Below are 19,367 nucleotides of genomic sequence, written 5' to 3'. Positions count from 1 at the left end.
AGTCAAACCCAGTAAAGGCCAACAAGATTTCCCGAATATATGCTTTCAAGAGTCAAAGCTCCCTTTGTTGGATCCGACAAAGGAAGCTTTGACTTTTAAAGCTTATACTCTGGAAATCCTGTTGGTTTTTAAGGCGTGACTGGACTCAAAACTTACTTCTCTATAGCAGATGAACACAACAAAAGTTCAATGCAAAAAAATCAATACAAGCTCCCCCAGTGTGCTCAGAAGCAAACATCCCGGCTATCCTGGGGAGGTGGTCTTACTAATGGCTGCATAGGGGGCACAAGCATGGGAAGAGATGTGGTGTGGGGCAAGCAGAAAGGCTGAGCATGCTATGGAGCAGGGGTAGTCAAACTGCGGCCCTCCAGATGTCCATGGACTACAATTCCCAGAAGCCCCTGCCAGCGAATGCTGGCAGGGGCTTCTGGAAATTGTAATCCATGGACATCTGGAGGGCCGCAGTTTGACTACCCCTGCTATGGAGGCTAGGGGCCAATGGTTGGGGCTTAAGGGAAGATTAGAAGTGAGAGGAGGGTTAATGTTTGGGGAGGTTTCTCTTGAGATTTTAAATCTCACCAAACTTCATTTATGCACATTGCCTAGGAAAGGTTTAAAAGTTGCACTGAGCCTTTGCGATAAAGCAGGATAAATATCCTCATTGAAATTAGAATAGGCGACACATAATTGCAAGGCACTCTGGGATCTTAAAGTGGGAAATGGACTCTAAATCTCACAAACGTTTCTAAGAAACAAGACTCTGCGAATGCGATCTATAGTACTTCGAGCGCAACGAAAATAAGACATTTCTATGCCCAACTGGGAAATATTTATTTACAATTGTCTACGGAATATTCGGGGGAAACGTAAGGCTGTACAAGGATTTGTAGGCATTTGGAAGAAGAAGATTCTGAACACATTGATTTGTCTGAATCCCCTAAAGTGTAGTTTGGATACAGTCGTATCCATTCGGATGTGGCTGAATCAATGGCTGAATTGATTAGGATACGTCCGAATCGATTCGATGCCATTGAACCTAATGGTGCCATCCAAATCAAGGGGATTTCCCTTTTTCTTTCTTTCTTTCCTAGGCTGGGCGGGTGGGGGTTTGAACTAGAGACACGAAACTTGCAGCGTGGCTGTAGGATCTTCTCCTCAAAAGAACCTCCAATTCGCAAAAAAGATTGGACTAGGGGATCCAGTTCTTGGGACACCCAAAGAGGGTGCCCCATCCAACCTCTACTTTTTGCTATGCTGAGAACAGATCAGTGAATCTGCCCCCCTGCCCCTTCATAGAAGAAGAGAAGAAGAAGAAGAGTTGGTTCTTATATGCCGCTTTTCCCTACCTGAAGGAGGCTCAAAGCGGCTTACAGTCGCCTTCCCATTCCTCTCCCCACAACAGACACCCTGTGGGGTGGGTGAGGCTGAGAGATCCCTGATATTACTGCTCGGTCAGAACAGCTTTATCACAGCCGTGGCGAGCCCAAGGTCACCCAGCTGATTGCATGTGGGGGAGCGCAGAATCGAACCTGGCATGCCAGATTAGAAGTCCGCACTCCTAACCACTACACCAAACTACACCAATAGGACATAATGGAGATCCTTTGCAGCCCAGTCTTGATGCCCCATATTTAGGGTTGTCAGCTCCATTGGGGAAATACCTGACAATTTTGAGGGTGGAATCTGAGGAGGGCAGGTGTGAGACTTCAATGAAGTATCACACCACAGAGTCCACCTTGTAAAGTGCCCATTTTGTCCAAGTGAACTGGTCTCCTAGAGATCCCTTGAAAACCAAAGAGATCTTCAGCCACCACCAGGAGGTTGGCAACCCTACCTGTCTCATCAGCCTTTTTGCTCACCACTGGAACAAGCTCTTTAGCAGTCATTCCCTGAGATGGTTTGTGAAATCTCACCAGTCTGTCCTCTCTAATGGTCATTCTGGTCTTTTGCATTGTTCTCTTCATCCTTGTCAGCTTTTCACATTCTCGCCACCCCCCCCCCCCTTTGGGACTATAATAAGGAGGAAAAGAAGCCATCCCATAACTAGTAACTTCCCGGAATAGCTTGATCCTGGAGCACACTGGGACACCCACACACAAAACATGGATTCCTGCATATTCAGGGGATTCCTAAATAGGATTCTGAGCTCTCCATTGCAAAAGAAAAGGAGGAAACAGTATAAGAGAGTAACTATGATGGAGAATGAAAAGTTGGTATGCACACATAAAACGAATTAATATGTAAGGTCTGTCCTTTCCTTTCCAGGCCGTGTTGAATGAAACTGATACAATTTTAGTGTGGACTAGATGAATTTCACCATTTTACCCCATAAACAGATTTTGGGATTTCATCTGGGTTACATTTGAGGCTCCTGAGTACATGCTAGAGGGCCACACCTGGAGTATGAGAAATTGTCTGGATAAAACATGTCCAGAGGAGGGCAACAAAAATGGTGAGGGGTTTGGAGACCAAGACATATGAAGAAAGGTTGGGGGAGCTTGGTCTGTTTATCCTGGAGAGGAGACAACTGAGAGGGGATCTGATCTTCAAGTATTTAAAAGGGTGCCATACAGAGGATGGAGCAGAGTTGTTCTCTTTTGCCCCAGAGGGACGGACCAGAACCCATGGGGTGAAATTAATTAAAAAGGAATTCCGTCTGGAAGTTCCTGACAATTAGAGCGGTTCCTCAGTGGAACAGGTTTCCTTGGGAGGTGGTGGGTTCTCCATCTTTGGAAATTTTTAAACAGAGGCTGAACAGCCATCTGACAGAGAGGCTGATTCTGTGAAGGCTTAAGGGGGTGGCAGGTTACCGTGGATGAGCAATAGGTATGCGAGTGTCCTGCATAGTGCAGGGGGTTGAACTAGATGACCCAGGAGGTCCCTTTCAACTCTATGATTCTATGATTCTATTCTATGAAAACGAGTTTGCTATGAAGTGTGTGATAAATTCTGACAGTATGTTTTCTGCTTTCCTCGTAGTCTTTCCCCTACCCAACAGAGCCATGGAATGCAAAGAATCTTGGGATATGGAGCCCAATGGGGACATGATTGTGCCGGAAGTCACAGAGAAAGCAGACAAGAAGGAGGAGGAGCTTCAGGACAGGGGACAGTGGACCAACAAAGTAGAATTTGTCCTGTCTGTGGCTGGAGAGATAATTGGTCTGGGAAACGTTTGGAGATTCCCATATCTCTGTTACAAGAATGGAGGCGGTAAGCATTCCCTGCTTTTCGGTATTTACTTGCCTGTTACCATCAGTCATCGCAAAAGCAGGAAACCAAATGTTCGGCTTCCAATGCAGCAAGCGATATAGAGACTTTGTTATAAAACAAGCCAAAACATTTTACAATCTAAAATTAACATGCTAATGGGGAAATGATCAAGTGTCAGGCTGGTTTGGAAACCATTAGATAAACATGGCCCCCCCACAACACCTAATTAGATTTTGTGCAACACTTTCAGTCTTTTGTATTGCCAGTGCAAAGAGAGCTTATTTATGACAGGCATGTGTGTCCTTGTTAGGGAAGGGCTGCCAGCTTGGCTCACTTCCCATTCGCTGCTAGGGATCAGGCAACAGATGCATCAACGGGCTGTTCCACTCTTTGCAGCCTGCTAAGGTGTATTCTCAGGGACAGGCAACTCGCAGTTGTCAGAAGTTGGGTTGCCAGCCTTCCCCCGCCCCCCCCCAACCACCAGCAAGGGATGTAGGGGGTAGGGTTGGCACTTCCAAGTTGGGAAAGTCCTGGAGAATTGGGGCTGGAGCCTGGAGAAGACCTCAGTAGAGTACATAATGCCATACAATTCACCCTCCAAAGCAGCTGCTTTCTTCAGGCAATTTGATTTCTGTACTCTGGAGATGAGCTGATCAGATGAGAGATCAGCTGGGAGTCGGTTTGCAGTCTCCTGTTTGAGAAATGTGGGGAGGTGGGGGACAGACTCTTAACTAATCAGCTGGAAGTGAAGTTGGTTTGACCTCCCACCTTAGAAACTTTATGGCTTCCTACTCCAGCTAAGAGGCAGCAAATGTAGTAGGGGTGGGGGTAGGGAGGTGTCCAGAAGCCCAACTGGTTGGCCTCCTGTTGGCTCAAGCAGCAGAGAAAAGGAGAGAAGCCAGCTCTTTCTCCTTTCCCTTTCTGATAGACAAATGGCCTAATTTAGGGTTCTTCTTTAAATATGTTAATGATAGTGCTTATTTAGCCTGCATGCTTTGAACTACATCACACTCATTTGTGTGTGTGTGTGTAAAGTGTTGTCAAGTTGCAGCCAACATGGTGACCCAGCAAGGGGCTTCCAAGGCAACAGAGAACCAGAGTTGGTTTGCTGTTGCTTTCCTCTGCAGTCTTGCTAGGTGATCTATTTTCCAAATACTACCCAGGGCTGACCTTGCTTAACTGCTAAAATCTGACGAGATCAGGCTATACCATACCCCCTTTCCTCCAATTTCACACTAGATATAACAGAAAATAATTTAAATAACCAACCAGTTACTACACTTACGTCCTTTAGATTTAATTAAATGATCAAAAAAATTGGCAGTGTAGTTCCTGCCAAGAGTTTCTCAACCTAATCTGATGTTAACAACAAGAGCTAGTGTGATGTAGTGGTAATGAGCAGCGACCTCTAATCTGGAAAACCGGGTTTCGTTCCCCACTCCACTCCCCATGCAGCCAGCTGGGTGACCTTAGGCTAGTTTTTTAAATGGCACATTCTTAAAGGGACAGTGTCATGAGGTGCTTTTCTGTGTACATGTGTGTGTGAGTATGAGTGAAACCTTGATAGTGCGATGACACAGGCACTGCTTGTAAGCACGACCATGACTTCTGTGCCGCTACAATCCATGTAGCCTTCACTGAGAAAAGACAACAGCAGAGCTCTTTGGATTGAGGTAAATTTCTGGATTCTGTGAGCGACAAAGGGATAACAGCGACACATTTGTTGTGCTTTAGTCCAGTTTTTCTCAGCCTTTTTACTGTTGAGAAACCCCTGAAACATTCTTCAGGCTTTGAGAAACCTCAGAAGTGGCAAAATGGCGCAGAATGTGGTTGAGAAGCAGAGCTGTGGACACGCCCACCCGGGGCTCCTCCCCTTCCCACCCCCTCCAGGCCCCTCATTGGCCATTTTGGGAGGGGGGCTAAATTGACAAGATCATAGATGGTCATATTGCCCAATAAATGGATTTTAAAAATATATTTAAAAAATTAACTCCCACCCATTCAGGAAACCTTTCCAGATCCATCAAGAAACCCCCGGGTTTCATGAAACCCTGGTTAAGAAAGCCTGCTCTAATCTGTTGCTTCTGCCTGTTGTTTTTAATCAAGTATAAGAGATAGCTTGTTACACATTATATATACCAATGGACTATTTTCCTATTGTTCTTAAGTGACTTGCGCTGGAATAGTTACGAAAGAAGATATCCCATTGCTGGCCTCAAGTTCCTTACAGCCAGAGCCACAGCTGTGCTGAGACAATAGTTAGATCTGGCTCTAAATTTATAACATTACATGACTGGCAGGCTAACAAGGGGAATTTTGTGTGTGTTTGGGTTTGTTGTTGTTGAGACCTTGCACTTAATTATCTGTCACGGGAATGAGCCTCAGTCAGAGGCTGCTGGCACTGGAGAGCAGCTTTAAAGGGCAAAACCAGGTTCTCCTAGGAAACAGAGCGGGGCTATTAGGAACAGCTGCATCAGCAGGAAGTGTCAGTTAAGTGAGGATGCAGCACAAGCTTTCTTTCCCTGTGTTTTGCTACCTTTGGGGACTTTTGGACAGGCTAATGGGATAGCTTGCAAAAAGCAAGCAAGTAGCTCATGGAATTCGGGGTTTGACCGTTCCACATAGTGAGTTTCTGCGTCTTTGATGTTCTTCTGGGTTGCAGGAGTCTGTGAAAATTCTTTGAGGCTTCAATGCTACTGTGGCATAATATTTGCTGTAGGAATGTTCTCTTGAAGGGATACCGGTAGGCTTTAAAGCACCCAGGAATGGCAATTCTACACAGATTTGGCTAGTAATGGTTCTTGGGAAAGCCTTGGGGACTTTAACTACAGGTCTTCTCCATGGTTGGCCGATACGGATGAGGTCTGCTAAAATGGCAGGAATCAGTGACGCAAGCAGGGATACCAGCTCCTGGATGGGAATACCTGGAGATTTTGGGGTGGAGCCTGAGAAAGGCACAGTTTAGGGAGGGGAAGGGCTTCAGTGGAATATGATGCCATAGAGTTCACCTTCCAAAGCAGCCATTTCCCCAGTGGGAACTGATCTTTGTAGCCTGGAGATAACCCCAGGAAATCTCTGGCCACCAACTGGAGGTTGACCATCGTGTTGTTGTTGTTGTTAGGTGCGAAGTCGTGTCTGACCCATCGCGACCCCATGGACAATGATCCTCCAGGCCTTCCTGTCCTCTACCATTCCCCGGAGTCCATTTAAGTTTGCATTGACCATCGTAGATATTAGTAATATGTCTGAAAGAAAGAGAACCAGTATTAAACTTCACAGTTTAAAAACAACAACAAAAACTAGCCAAGAATAGACTTTGGCCATTTAGATAGGGCTTGTTCATCTCTGACTCCTTTAAGACCGATACAGGATATCATCCATGTATGGACACCTAGATAGCAGGATTTTTTCCCCACAATCAGAGTAGTTCAGTAGTGGAATAGACTGCTCTATTCCACTCACTGGAAGGCTTTAAGCAGCTGCTGGACAGACACCTAACATGGATGTTATAGGCTGATTCTGCACTGAGCAGGGAGTTGGATTAGAAGGCCTGCCTATATGGCCCCTTCCAACTCTAGGATTCTACTCATTTCAGCATTAAAGGTAAAGGTATCTCCTGTGCAAGCACTGGGTCATGTCTAACCCTTGGGGTGACGCCCTCTAGCATTTTCATGGCAGACTCAATACGGGGTGGTTTGCCAGTGCCTTCCCCAGTCGTTACCATTTACCCCCCAGCACTCATTTTACCGACCTCAGAAGGATGGAAGGCTGAGTCAACCTTGAACCAGCTGCTGGGATTGAACTCCCAGCCTCATGGGCAGAGCTTCAGACTGCATGTCTGCTGCCTTACCAGTCATTACATGTAATTAAATCCTTAGTTCTGCAATCTGTAGAAAAGATGCTATTTTTTTTGAAGAATGAGTTAACACATGTGTTGTTGTTGTTTTTTCATCTCTTCCTCTCCCACCACCACAGGTGCTTTCTTCATTCCGTATCTCATCTTCCTCTTTGCCTGTGGGATTCCAGTATTCCTCCTAGAGACAGCCCTTGGGCAATACACCAGTCAAGGTGGGATCACTGCCTGGAGAAAGATCTGCCCCATCTTTGAAGGCAAGTCAGTTGCACATGGCAAGTCCCGCTTACAATTCCATAAAGCACTCTGTGTACTTTTGGATCTAGCTCCTGGGGAAGGCCCTTGGCTATAGGGCGTGGCTCTAAGCCAGTTGCTGGTATTCCTGCTTCAAGATATAATCTGAGTCAAAAGGGTGAGTCATTCCCAAAGATGTCATGTGAGGACAATGAGACTCCACATGCAGCCAAAAGATGGAGCCAAAGTAATGGCCAGAAGCAAACACAGTTACAGAATTATGGCACGGAGCCAAGGGTAGATAAGGAGGCTGTAATTGGGTGAGGAATGATGGTGATCAAAAGACAGGGGAAAGCTAGATATTCCAAACAAGAGGCTGAAGCCAGAAAATGAATGGTCCCAGTTGCTAGATGCAGTGGTAGAGTCAGAACAACAGGGGGATGAGGTGGGAAAGGCTGAGTTAGATTTCTGCAGGTAATGTTATGACCGTTCCACATAGTGAGTTTCTGCATCTTTGATGTTCTTCTGGGTTGCAAGAGTCTATGGAAACTCTTTGAGGTGGTAGCTGAAAAGTGGTAGCTGAAAAAGTCAGGTCTGTTTGGTGATGCCAATCACAGGACCTCAAAGCCAAAACCTATTTCATGCTCAACCATGTCTCCTTTTCTCCTCTCCATACCACCTTTTGCATAATCCAGCCTCAGAGGATGCAAGCTACTGTGGAAGCAAATGTCAGGGGTCTTAACCTGGTTCCCCCTTGCAATTCTGTGCTAAAAACCATGGATCTCCAAGCCAGCTATCTTTTGCATGGCAGGAACTGAGGGCGGGGTGGGGGGCAGGTTGGATTTTTTTGGTGGGAAAACTGTCAGGGGTAAAAGGGTTGAAGGTTTAATCTAAAGGTCAGTTTCTGCCAGCAGAAGGAGGTAATTAGGAATTTCCCCTAAATTCTAAGGTAAGGACTATGGAGGCCATCTTCTTAGCATCCCTCCCCTCCCATTCCTCAAGGGATGGAGAATGGTGTGTGTGTGTGTGTGTGTGCATTATATGCTATTGGCAGGCAAATGGCAAGCCTACTAGTGAATCTTGTTGGTTCAGTTCTGGTTGTTTCCTCATGAGTGGGTGATCTATAATAGTTACAGGCTTTTACTGTGTGTCACACTGAGATAGAGAAATTTAGAACCATAGAGTTAGTGGGCTTTTGAGCCATCTGATTCAGTCCCCTGCTCATAGTTTTAGTCTACAGGTCTTGGCTGCAGGTCAACCTCTCAGAAGGGTCCAGGTTGACAGGTTGGAGGAGAGTGTTTTGGATTCCTGGACCTTTGCAAAATTGTGGTCTGCATAGTCTCTTTGCTCCCTCCTTGGCTTGAATTATGTGTCCAGTGTTTCTGGTACATTCCTAATCACTATTTTAAAATGTACTATTGTGTGTTCAGGTATACTTGCTCCCCCCCCCTCTTGTGCATACATGGAAACAGATGGTTAATCCTTGTATTACTAGTAGGGAAAGGGAGTACTCCAGAAATGTGATCATAGTAGAGATATGGCTGATTATTTCAGAGTACCTCAATAGCAAGTACTGGTGAGCATCCTTAAAGAGGACACCGGCAATGGATGAGATAACCGTAGATGGGCCAAGATATTTACCTTTGTAAATGGCTTTATCCATAAAGGAAATCTGAAAACCAAGGGTTTTGTTTGTTTTTTTAAATGCATGCACTTTGCCTTTTCTTCTCTGCATTTTCTTGCATGATACTTCCTCTAACATATGTGTGTGTGTTTTTTTTTTAGAGATGTTGAGTTCTCCTGGCTCTAAGTTAAGTACAAACCATGAAGGTTCTAGTCCTGAGCCAATGGAGTGCAAAAATCCATTTGGGATCTGCCACTTTTGAATATATAAAATCTTTATATATACGAAATCTGAAATTGACAGTGGGTTGGATCCAGACTAATTTCTCTGCTAATGGAAAGGGTGGGATAATTTCCCCCAGTGCCATCTTCCTGCTGCAGATAGAGTTGCCAGCTCTGAGTTGAGAAATGCCTGGAGATTTTGGGGGTGGAGGTAGGAATGGGTGAGATTTGGGGTGGAGAGGGACCTCCATGGAGTATAATTCTATAGAGTCCACCCTCTAAAGCAGGGGTAGTCAAACTGCGGCCCTCCAGATGTCCATGGACTACAATTCCCAGGAGCATTTGCTGGCAGGGGCTCATGGGAATTGTAGTCCATGGTCATCTGGAGGGCCGCAGTTTGACTACCCCTGCTCTAAAGCAACCATTTTCTCCAGGAGAACTGATCTCTGTTGCCAGGAGATGAGCTGTAAAACTGGGGGATCTTCAGGATCCACCTGGGGACTGGCATCCCTAGCAGCAGACGTCTGATTGCTGCTCTGGGTGAGTTTGGGTCCCCTGTCCCACAGCAGCAGCCTCTTGGGGAAGTCAGTAGACTGCAGTGTGTGTGGGGGGGGGGATGGGGGCAGGGGGGAAGAAGCATCCTGCTCCACTGAATAGTGCATGAACGGGAACATTTCGTCTGGCTCCATCCTTACATTAATCTACAGACAGAAAAAGTAGTTCCCGGATGGTAGAGGAAAGCAGCAGAGTTAGGGGTCTCACCCGTTGGCCCTGCAATGCATCTTCCTAATCGCTTTTTATTCTCTTCTGTTTTTCTGCTTTTTCTTCCTGGCGGCTGCTAGCTTTCTGAGGAATCAGCAAGGGGCAGTGTGTGAAACTGCTGGTTTGGCTATTCTCCAGACCCAGAGCAAGAGGCTGTTTTCTGCCAAATTGACACAAGATGCAACCGGGGGCGTGTAGCGAGTGAATGGGAAACTCAAGGAAGGGAGAATGGAGCAAATGGTAATCACTGTGCTTCTTACACAGGGCAGATGAACAGCAGAAGAATATTTAGTCTTGAGCAGGGGTAGTCAACCTGTGGTCCTCCAGAGGTTCATGGACTACAATTCCCATGAGCCCCTGCCAGCGTTTGCTGGCAGGGGCTCATGGGAATTGTAGTCCATGAACCTCTGGAGGACCACAGGTTGATTACCTCTGGTCTTGAGGATTCAGGGGCTGGCTATGACCTGGATAGCCCAAGCTAGTCTGATCTCCTCAGAGCTTGGAAGCTAAGCAGGAGTGGCCCTGGTTTATAGTAAACGTTTATGGCTCATAGCTCATGGTACATAGACGATAATAATTGCTTAGGCATAATTATACATTTTTTTTGTTTAGAACGTTTTGAACTTCAGTAACATTTAATGGTCATAATAAAATGTCTAGTAGCCCCTTTAAGACCAACAAAGATTTATTCAGGGTGTGAGCTTTTGAGATCTCAGATTCGACGAAGAGTGCTTGCACTCGAAAGCTCACGCCTTGAATAAATCTTTGTTGGTCTTAAAGGGGCTACTGGACTCTGACTTTATTGTGCCACTTCAGACCAACATGGCTACTAATTTGAATGTAATGGTCATAAAAGTGTGAACTATGGCTATTCAGCCATAAGTGTTGTTTCCTGTGATGTATGACCAAGTCAGGCGTTGCCCCATGTTGTCTCTGCTGGGAGTAACTACTAGATGGGAGGGAGCTTCTGGCTGACGTAGCTTCACTGGCCTCAACCAAAGGTGTGGTGGAAGAGCTCCATTGTGCAAGTCCCGTGGAATTGTTTTACGCCCCGGTCTTTCACCGGAAAGAAGGCAGCTTATCCATGGCTGCAGCAGCAGACTACTTACAACAGGGGTAGTCAACCTGTGGTCCTCCAGATGTTCATGCACTACAATTCCCATGAGCCCCTGCCAGCAAATTGTAGTGCATGAACATCTGGAAGACCACAGGTTGACTACCCCTGACTTACAAGACCATTCCCTTCTGATAGGCTTGCCATTTACTCTCCCACCTTCTGAAAATTGAGGAATGGGAGAGAAAAAAAGAGACAGAAACTGGCCTTCACAGCGATGTGCTAGGAGTTTCCCTATTTCTGTGGTGTTTACAACAGCGATCGTAGGATGTGACATAACACCCTCCCAAAGCTCCACCCTTCCCAGGTACAGCCCTTGAAATCTCCTGACATGTGCCAAAGCAGTCCTGGTAACTCAGCAGGAAAACTCCATGATGTTCCTTCAGATCATTTGTTTGGTGCCCAAGCTGTGGCTCTCCAAATGTCCATGGACTACAATTACAATTACTCATGGCAATTGTAGTCCATGGACATCTGAAGAGCCACAGTTTGCCCCCCCCCCCACGCACGCATCCACCAAAATCCAAGACCTCTTCTAACTCAATAGCATTTGTGGCTCTGTTATGTCTAATACCTTCTCTTCCTCTCTAATTGTTTTTCATTCAGGAATTGGATATGCTTCACAAGTAATTGAATCTTACCTGAATATCTACTACATCATCATTTTGTCCTGGGCTCTGTTTTACCTGTTCAACTCCTTTGCTGCTGTTCTTCCCTGGGCCAACTGCAATAATCCTTGGAACTCAGGTACACCTTCTGTCCAGCCACTGCTCAGAGACTGCCAGTGAGAGGGAGCTCACCACCTCCTTTGACAGCCAATTCCACTGCTGAACTACATTGACTGTGAAATCCCCCCCTCTATTCTGGCGAGCCATGTTTGATTCCCCACTCCTCCTCCACATGCAGCCTGGGTGACCTTGGGCTCGCCACAGCACTGATAAAGCTGTTCTGAACGAGCAGTAATATCAGGGCTCTCTCAGCCTCACCCACCTCACAGGGTGCCTGTTGTGGGGAGAGGAAAGGGAAGGCGACTGTAAGCCACTTGGAGACTCCTTCGGGTAGAAAAAAGCGGCATATAAGAACCAACTCTTCTTCTTCTTCAGTAATATCAGGGCTCTCTCAGCCTCACCCACCTCACAGGGTGCCTGTTGTGGGGAGAGGAAAGGGAAGGCGACTGTAAGCCACTTGGAGACTCCTTCGGGTAGAAAAAAGCGGCATATAAGAACCAACTCTTCTTCTTCTTCAGTAATATCAGGGCTCTCTCAGCCTCACCTCCCTCACAGGGTGTCTGTCGTGGGGAGAGGAAAGGGAAGGCGACTGTAAGCCGCTTTGAGACTCCTTTGGATAGAGAAAAGTGGCATATAGGAACCAACTCTTCTTCTTCAGTAATATCAGGGCTCTCTCAGCCCCACCCACCTCACAGGGTGTCTGTTGTGGGGAGAGGAAAGGGAAGGTGAATGTAAGCCGCTTTGAGACTCCTCGTAGAAAAAAGCGGCATATAAGAACCAACTCTTCTTCTTCAGTAATATCAGGGCTCTCTCAGCCTCACCTCCCTCACAGGGTGTCTGTTGTGGGGAGAGGAAAGGGAAGGTGAATGTAAGCCGCTTTGAGACTCCTCGTAGAAAAAAGCGGCATATAAGAACCAACTCTTCTTCTTCATATGAATAACAATAGTAATAATAACAGCAATAAACAGAGAGAACTGTAATTAATAGCCTCTGCATTCTAACAATTCCATGGTCAGTCGGTTCAGGGCATTTGAATCCATGGGAGGGAGGCTTAGGGGCCCAGTGGATGTTGATATACTTCATTGTTCTCCCTGAAGGAAAATCAAAGTGGCTCCTCTCTTCCATGTTGTCCTCACAGCATCCCTGTGCGGTAGACTAGACTGAGAGTATATGACTGACCGAGTAGATGACTGACCGAGGGTCACCCAGAATGACAGAGTGAGGTTTGAACCTAGGTCTCCCAGCACCTAGTCCAACACCTCCCTCACAGGGTGTCTGTTGTGGGGAGAGTAAAGGGAAGATTAATGTAAGCCGCTTTGAGACTCCTCGTAGAAAAAAGCGGCATATAAGAACCAACTCTTCTTCTTCATATGAATAACAATAGTAATAATAACAGCAATAAACAGTACTACTCTGGAATGCTCTCCTTGGAGATTCTTGTGTCTAGCTACCTGTATTGAGCGCTAAGTGCCAGGTTAAATAGTTTGTTATGCACTCAGACTTTAGGTGGGATGACATTTTGACTGACTGTCTTGCTGCTTGGGGGTGGGTGGGGGCTCCATGGTTTTCATGGGGATCTATCCAAGAGTAGTGTTCAGCTAACTTTAACACTAGACTTTTCCTGATATTGCAAGAAAAGGAAAGAAAAAGAAATGTATTTATTTATTTGTTATGTTTGAGTTTCTACCCTGATGAAGGGGGGCGGGGGGAGGCACAAGGATTTAACTGCCTGCCAAAATGGCTACAGTTTGAAGAACCTCATCTTCCACATTCCAAAAACACGCCCAGCGGGAAACTGACCAATAGGGACTAATGCAAAACACGATGTGCCACCTGCAAGGGCGGGAATTCAGTACTGCAACACAGGGTTTTTCTGTTTGGTATGCAGAGCATATACGCCCCATTTCAAGAAGAAAAAGTGGGGAGTACATGCCCAGCAATCGAATTAAAGCCCCATTTCAGTGAGAAGAGTAAGCAGCGTGTGCAGAAAAGGTCCTGGTTTCAGCTGTTTCAGTCACAACAGGGAAACATCCAATATCGCCCCCTGCCCTTTTGAGAGTACAGGGACTGTGCCTGTCTCTCTTCTCTCTGTCTCTGCTTTCCTGCCCAGCCAGACATATTGTAGACAGCCCCATTGCCAGTAATAAGGTCTACTTCTATTCTTACCGCCTTTGTGTGTCTGCGTGGCTCCTGACTGTGTGGACAACCTTTCGGAGAGTCGTAGCACAGCCCCCAAACTTAGGAAGGACTGGATGAGAAGGTCATAGAGCTGCCCTTTCCACTCGGCAATCAAGTGGAACACAGACCCCCCACGTCCCTCTGGCTTTCAAGCTTCTGAAGAGAGCCGAGTCCCACACAGCGGATTTTGAACGGTGCTTTTGTTTAGCCAGCCTTTGGTTTCTTTCATTCTCTTCAGAGTCCACAGGCTTCTGGAGAAGCCAGGTTCTCCCTGACCTCTGTAAGTTCTTCTGTTGCACAGTTAAATAAACCTATTCCCCATCCTCTCCGCATCTCTCCACACACTGGCCTAAGTGTAGCCATGTTGTTCTTTCTTCTTCTCCTCACACCAGTTTCTAAAAATAAGCCACACACATCTTGTTCTCCAGCGCTGCCTTAAAGGCAGCTGTCTCTTGATGTACTCCAAAGAAGGCCCTGCCATCTCTCTCCAAACAGAGACATCCTTTCACAGCTTCCGTCGGCTTACGAATTGTCCACCGACATGGATAGTCCAGGCTGGGCCAAGCTCACCGGATCACAGAAGCCAAGCAGGATTGGCCCTGTTCAGTAATGGGATGGGAAGTTCAGGGTCACTATGCAAAGGAAGGCAGTGGCAATCCCTGTCTGAAGCCTCTTGCCTTGAAAAAACCAGTAGGTTGCCATAAGTCAGCTGTGATGTGAGGGAAAGTCCAAAAAGGCTGAAATGTTGTTAGACTTGAATAAGTCTTCTGTTTAGCATAAACAAAGTGATTTCAGCCTGGTGCAGCAATTCAGAGTGGTGGACTCTCATCTGGAGAGCGGGGTTTGATTCTCCGCTTCTCCTCCACATGCAGCCAGTTGGGTGACCTTGGGCCAATCACAGTCAAGGTGGAGCTGTTTCCACAGGGCAGTCCTGTCAGAGGTCTCTCGGCCTCATCTACCTCTCAGGGTGTCTGTTGGGGGAGAGGAAGGGAAGGTGATTATAAGCCATTTTGAGTGTCCTTGGGGAAGTGAAAAGCGGGGCCTAAAAACCAACTCCAACTCTATGATATGTACAAGGAGGAAGGACTTCCGTGGTCATCTAGTCCAACCCCCTGCAGAATGCAGGAAGTTCAAAACTACCAGCCCACCCACAGCAACAATTCCAAACCAAAATCATCCCCCTACTTCAAATGCTAGAAAATAAGTTATTTAAGGGTATTTTCAGGTGAAAATTTTGCTCTGCTTTGGCTACAAACTGCAGCCCTTTGTGTGTGTTTGTATGTGTGTGTGTGTAGCATCCCCTCATTTTTTCCCCATCCCTGTTCCACTCTTCACCCACTTTGATTTCTGAAAGAGCACAGTCCAAAGTGATCAAAATGGTGCATGTTTTCTTGCCCTGCAAAGGTCCCGCCCACATTGGCACAGTTTTTTGCAGGGCACCATCAATCCCACACACCCGCCCTTTCCACCACTGCACCATCAGTGTAAAATAAACTGGTAGTTGCTATAGTGATAAAACAGTCTTAATTGCTATAGTGCTATAGCAATTATTGGTTTTTTTTAAGCCATCCAAAGGCCCTCCAGTGCACAACAGGGAACAAATGCAAAGAAATTGGTTGTCCCAAAAAGCTGATAGGCAGTGTGTGCAGAAAATTCCTGCAGCGAAGACCCAGTTTGTTCACAGCAGTGATGAAAGCAAAGCAGAGAAGACATGGAAGCAATACTCATATGAGTAATGTCCTAGAATTCCAAGCCTTCCTCTTCTTTTTCTTCGTTGGGCTTTCTTTTAATAGATTACCATTTTCTCCTAGGCTGCTTTTGTGTCTTCTCCCCATCTCTAGTAATTTAAAGGATGAAATGGAGCTCAAGGGCTTGTGTGAGTATGAAAAGTTGGACTAGGAGATCCACAAAGCAAATGTAGTAAATGAGTAAAGGGAGGGTGGGGGGAAGAGAAGGCAGGCAGGCAGAAGAACTCAGATCTGATACCTCAGAATTGCTACATTCTTGATTTATAACCTGCATTCCACAGACATCTGGAATTCATACAAATAAGGATCTGCCACATTTGTCTCAGAATACTAGCAGTTCCTTTGTCAGGAGGACTCCAGTCAAAGGGAAAATGGATGTTGTAAGAGGATTTTTTCCCCTTCCTCTTTTGCAGAGAAGTGCGTGGATTTTCTGAACAGCACCAGTTGGGAGAACGGGACAATATCAGCTAATGCCACCTCCCCGGTCATCGAGTTCTGGGAGTACGTATTCCGATTTTTGGGTCCTTTTATTTTCTGCAGTTCACAGACTAGTTGGCTCCTACAAAGCTAAAAACAAGAGGCAGTCCAAGGGTTACATTTTTGTAAACCGGGGCATCTGGTGACCACATGGGCTTCTTCAGAGGGTGGCCCGTATATATGGGGAAGCAAATTTTTGAATAGTGACATGAGCACACTCCTTCCCCAGCCTTTTTGATGCCCAAGATGAAAAGGCTAAATCCTGCCTCACAAACTAACGACTCCTTTTATTTCTCCCTGTGCACTGTGAGTCTTTTGCGTCCCCCTTTGTGGGGGAGAAGGAACATTTCTAAAATATTGCCAGGCATGTGAATTCTTTGCAGAGAGTGGCAAGTTGTCTGTTTTTGTCCCCAATGCCCCAAAGAAGCAGGAGGTTGGAGCTGGCAAGGCTGGGGTGTAGTGAATGGCATGTGTAGGTCAAAATTTGCCAACTTTGCATTATTACCCTGAGGCAGGGGCAGACCTGAGGCGGGATTTTCACCTTGTCTGCCTTCCCACATATTCATACCCCACATTCACCCCTTTATATGTGTCAGGAGCTATTGCCTGGCCCTGACTCAACTCCCACCTAGGCTACCTATACGAGGAAGGCCAGGAGAGGGTAGAGGCCAGGACCCAGGAAAACAGCTCCCACATAGCCAAGAAGTAAGCTGGAACCCAGGCAGTTGTGGGGATGGGAAGAAGGCAAGGCTGAGACTGGACTAGGGTTTCCAGCTCTGGGCTAGGATTGGGAAGTACCTGGAGATGTTGGGAGTGGAGCCAGGGGTAGGCGTGATCTGAGGAGGGGACCACAGTGGGGTATAATGCTATGGAGTCCACCCTCCCAAGCAGCTATTTTCTCCAGGGGAACTGATCTCTGTCACTTGGAGATGAGCTATAATTCCAGGGGATCCCCAAGTCCCACCTGGAGGCTGGCATCCCTAGCACTGGATTTGGAGCAGGCCAAGGTGAGAGCAATTAAGAGAGGAAAGAGCAGGGCAGGGAGACGGGCAGCAGGGAGAAGAAGCAGGAATGGTTCCCCTTTCCTTTTATAGTTTCCCAAGTGGAATAGGTGGGGACTGAGAGAGAGAGAGAGAGAGAGAGAGAGAGAGAGAGAGAGAGAGAGAGAGAGAGAGAGAGAGAGATCACCAAGGCCAATATGGAGAAGGAAGCCTAGAAACTCAACGCAGGGGTGGGGAAGCCTCAAAATATATTTATGTAGAAGGCACATCTGTAATTTAGGTCTGCAGACTTTGCCACTTCATCTGCGACTAATGATTGGGCACAAAGGCCTTGTCCAGATGCTTTGTATGTTCCAAACCACATTTTAGGCTTGGTTAATTGTCTTTTGCACACAAGGGGGATGGTGAAGCATCAGGTCCGTACAACGGTGAGAGGAGTAGCTTTGTTTCAGTGGAATTTCTGTGCTGCTGCTCACCACACCTTGGAGAATAAAATGAGGGTGAGGAGGTGCATTCTGCATCAGAGAGGAAACCATTTTTAGAAACTTGAAAGTCAGAATGGTGGGAGGCTTTTGAGTTGTGTGTCTTTTGAGACTAGCGATGCTGTCTGGGATAATTAATTGTGTAGGGATACCAGTCCCTAAGTGGGACCTGGGGATCCCCTGGTTTTACAGCTCCTCCCCAGGCAACAGAGATCAGTTCCTCTTGAGAAAATTGCTGCTTTGGAGGGTGGTCTCCACGGCATGATACTCTGTTGAGGTCCTTTCCTGCCCCAAATCTCACCCGCTCCCAGCTCCACCCCCAAAGTCTCCAGGTATTTCCAAACCCAGAGCTGGCAGCCCTAATTGTGTGATCCTGGAACCCTCTTGGAATTCAGCATTTCCTGGTCACATGAAAATGACTTAGGGTTACCAGCCTCCAGGTGGCATCTGGAAATCTCCTGCTATAACAGTTGAACTTTGGGCTGATCCTGTGTTGAACAGGGGGTTGGACTAGGTGGCCTGTATGGCCCCTTCCAACTCTATGATTCTATGATTCAGATGACCAAAATCTGTTCCCCTGGAGAAAATGATGACTTTGGAGACTGGATTTTATGGCATTGTGCCGAGGACCGTCCTCTCTCAGGCTCCCCTTCCCCCTGCCGAAATCTCCAGGCAACAACCACATCCTACAAGTCATATTTGAGTCAGCTCAGGGTAGCTCCAGACTGCAAGTCATTTACTTTCACAACTGATCAGAAGTAATTATGCTTTCTTTTTCTATTTAAATTTTTAGTTTATTTTTATATGAAGTTACCATTTTTGTCCAGTTCTATAATGAATACACATATTGCATAATCCATAAATATTTACCCAAGCACTAAGAATACACATACACATGCATACACTCACAGCCCTTGTGTTTTGTTGAATATTTATGAATTACATAATATTTAAAGGCTAGCAATAAAGCCTGATGAGGGGAAAATACAGTGGCCACTAGAAAACTGTTGCTGGTGGAGAGACCGAGTCTGTGGCAATGAGGGGGTGGGTGGGAGTCTGGGGCGGGGGGAAAAAAGAGGGGACATGATAGCCCTCTTTAAGTATTTGAAAGGTTGTCACTTGGAGGAGGGCAGGATGCTGTTTCGGTTGGCTGCAGAGGAGAGGACACGCAGTAATGGGTTTAAACTTCAAGTACAACGATATAGGCTAGATATCAGGGGGAAAAATTTCATAGTCAGAGTAGTTCAGCAGTGGAATAGGCTGCCTAAGGAGGTGGGGAGCTCCCCCTCACTGGCAGTCTTCAAGCAAAGGTTGGATACACACTTTTCTTGGATGCTTTAGGACAGGGGTAGTCAACGTGTGGTCCTCCAGATGTCCATGGACTACAATTCCCATGAGCCCCTGCCAGCAAATGCTGGCAGGGGCTCATGGGATTTGTAGTCCATGGACATCTGGAGGACCACACGTTGACTACCCCTGCTTTAGGATGCTTAGGGCTGATCCTGCGTTGAGCAGGGGGTTGGACTAGATGGCCTGTGTGACCCCTTCCAACTCTATGATTCTGTAATTCTATGATTCTATGATTCTAAGAGGGATGTACTGGCTTGGCAGCATCTTCCCCTCCAGCAGCATGGCCAGCCACAGCAGGATTGTAATTGGGCCACAGACACCCCTGCAGTGGTCAGGCTGCCCCCTCAACATGACAAAGACAGACAGACAGGCTGACAGACAGAGA

General features: G+C 46.7%; 1 protein-coding gene across 1 annotated transcript in view; it reads left to right on the top strand.

Annotated features, from left to right (window-relative positions):
* The window catches only part of LOC143838539 (sodium- and chloride-dependent betaine transporter-like), a 79,429-nt gene that overhangs the window by 13,492 nt on the left and 46,570 nt on the right, over window positions 1-19,367 (top strand). Inside the window, exons 2-5 of the mRNA XM_077339976.1 lie at window positions 2,980-3,210; window positions 7,186-7,320; window positions 11,625-11,765; window positions 16,086-16,173. Of these exons, the coding sequence (XP_077196091.1) occupies window positions 3,003-3,210; window positions 7,186-7,320; window positions 11,625-11,765; window positions 16,086-16,173 (572 nt within the window). The 5' untranslated portion in view covers window positions 2,980-3,002. The remainder of the gene's footprint in view (window positions 1-2,979; window positions 3,211-7,185; window positions 7,321-11,624; window positions 11,766-16,085; window positions 16,174-19,367) is intronic.

This window comes from Paroedura picta, chromosome 5 (assembly GCF_049243985.1).
Source record: "Paroedura picta isolate Pp20150507F chromosome 5, Ppicta_v3.0, whole genome shotgun sequence".
Classification (NCBI taxonomy): domain Eukaryota; kingdom Metazoa; phylum Chordata; class Lepidosauria; order Squamata; family Gekkonidae; genus Paroedura; species Paroedura picta.
Note: the sequence above shows the minus strand (reverse complement) of the source record. Positions and strands in the feature narration are given on the sequence as shown.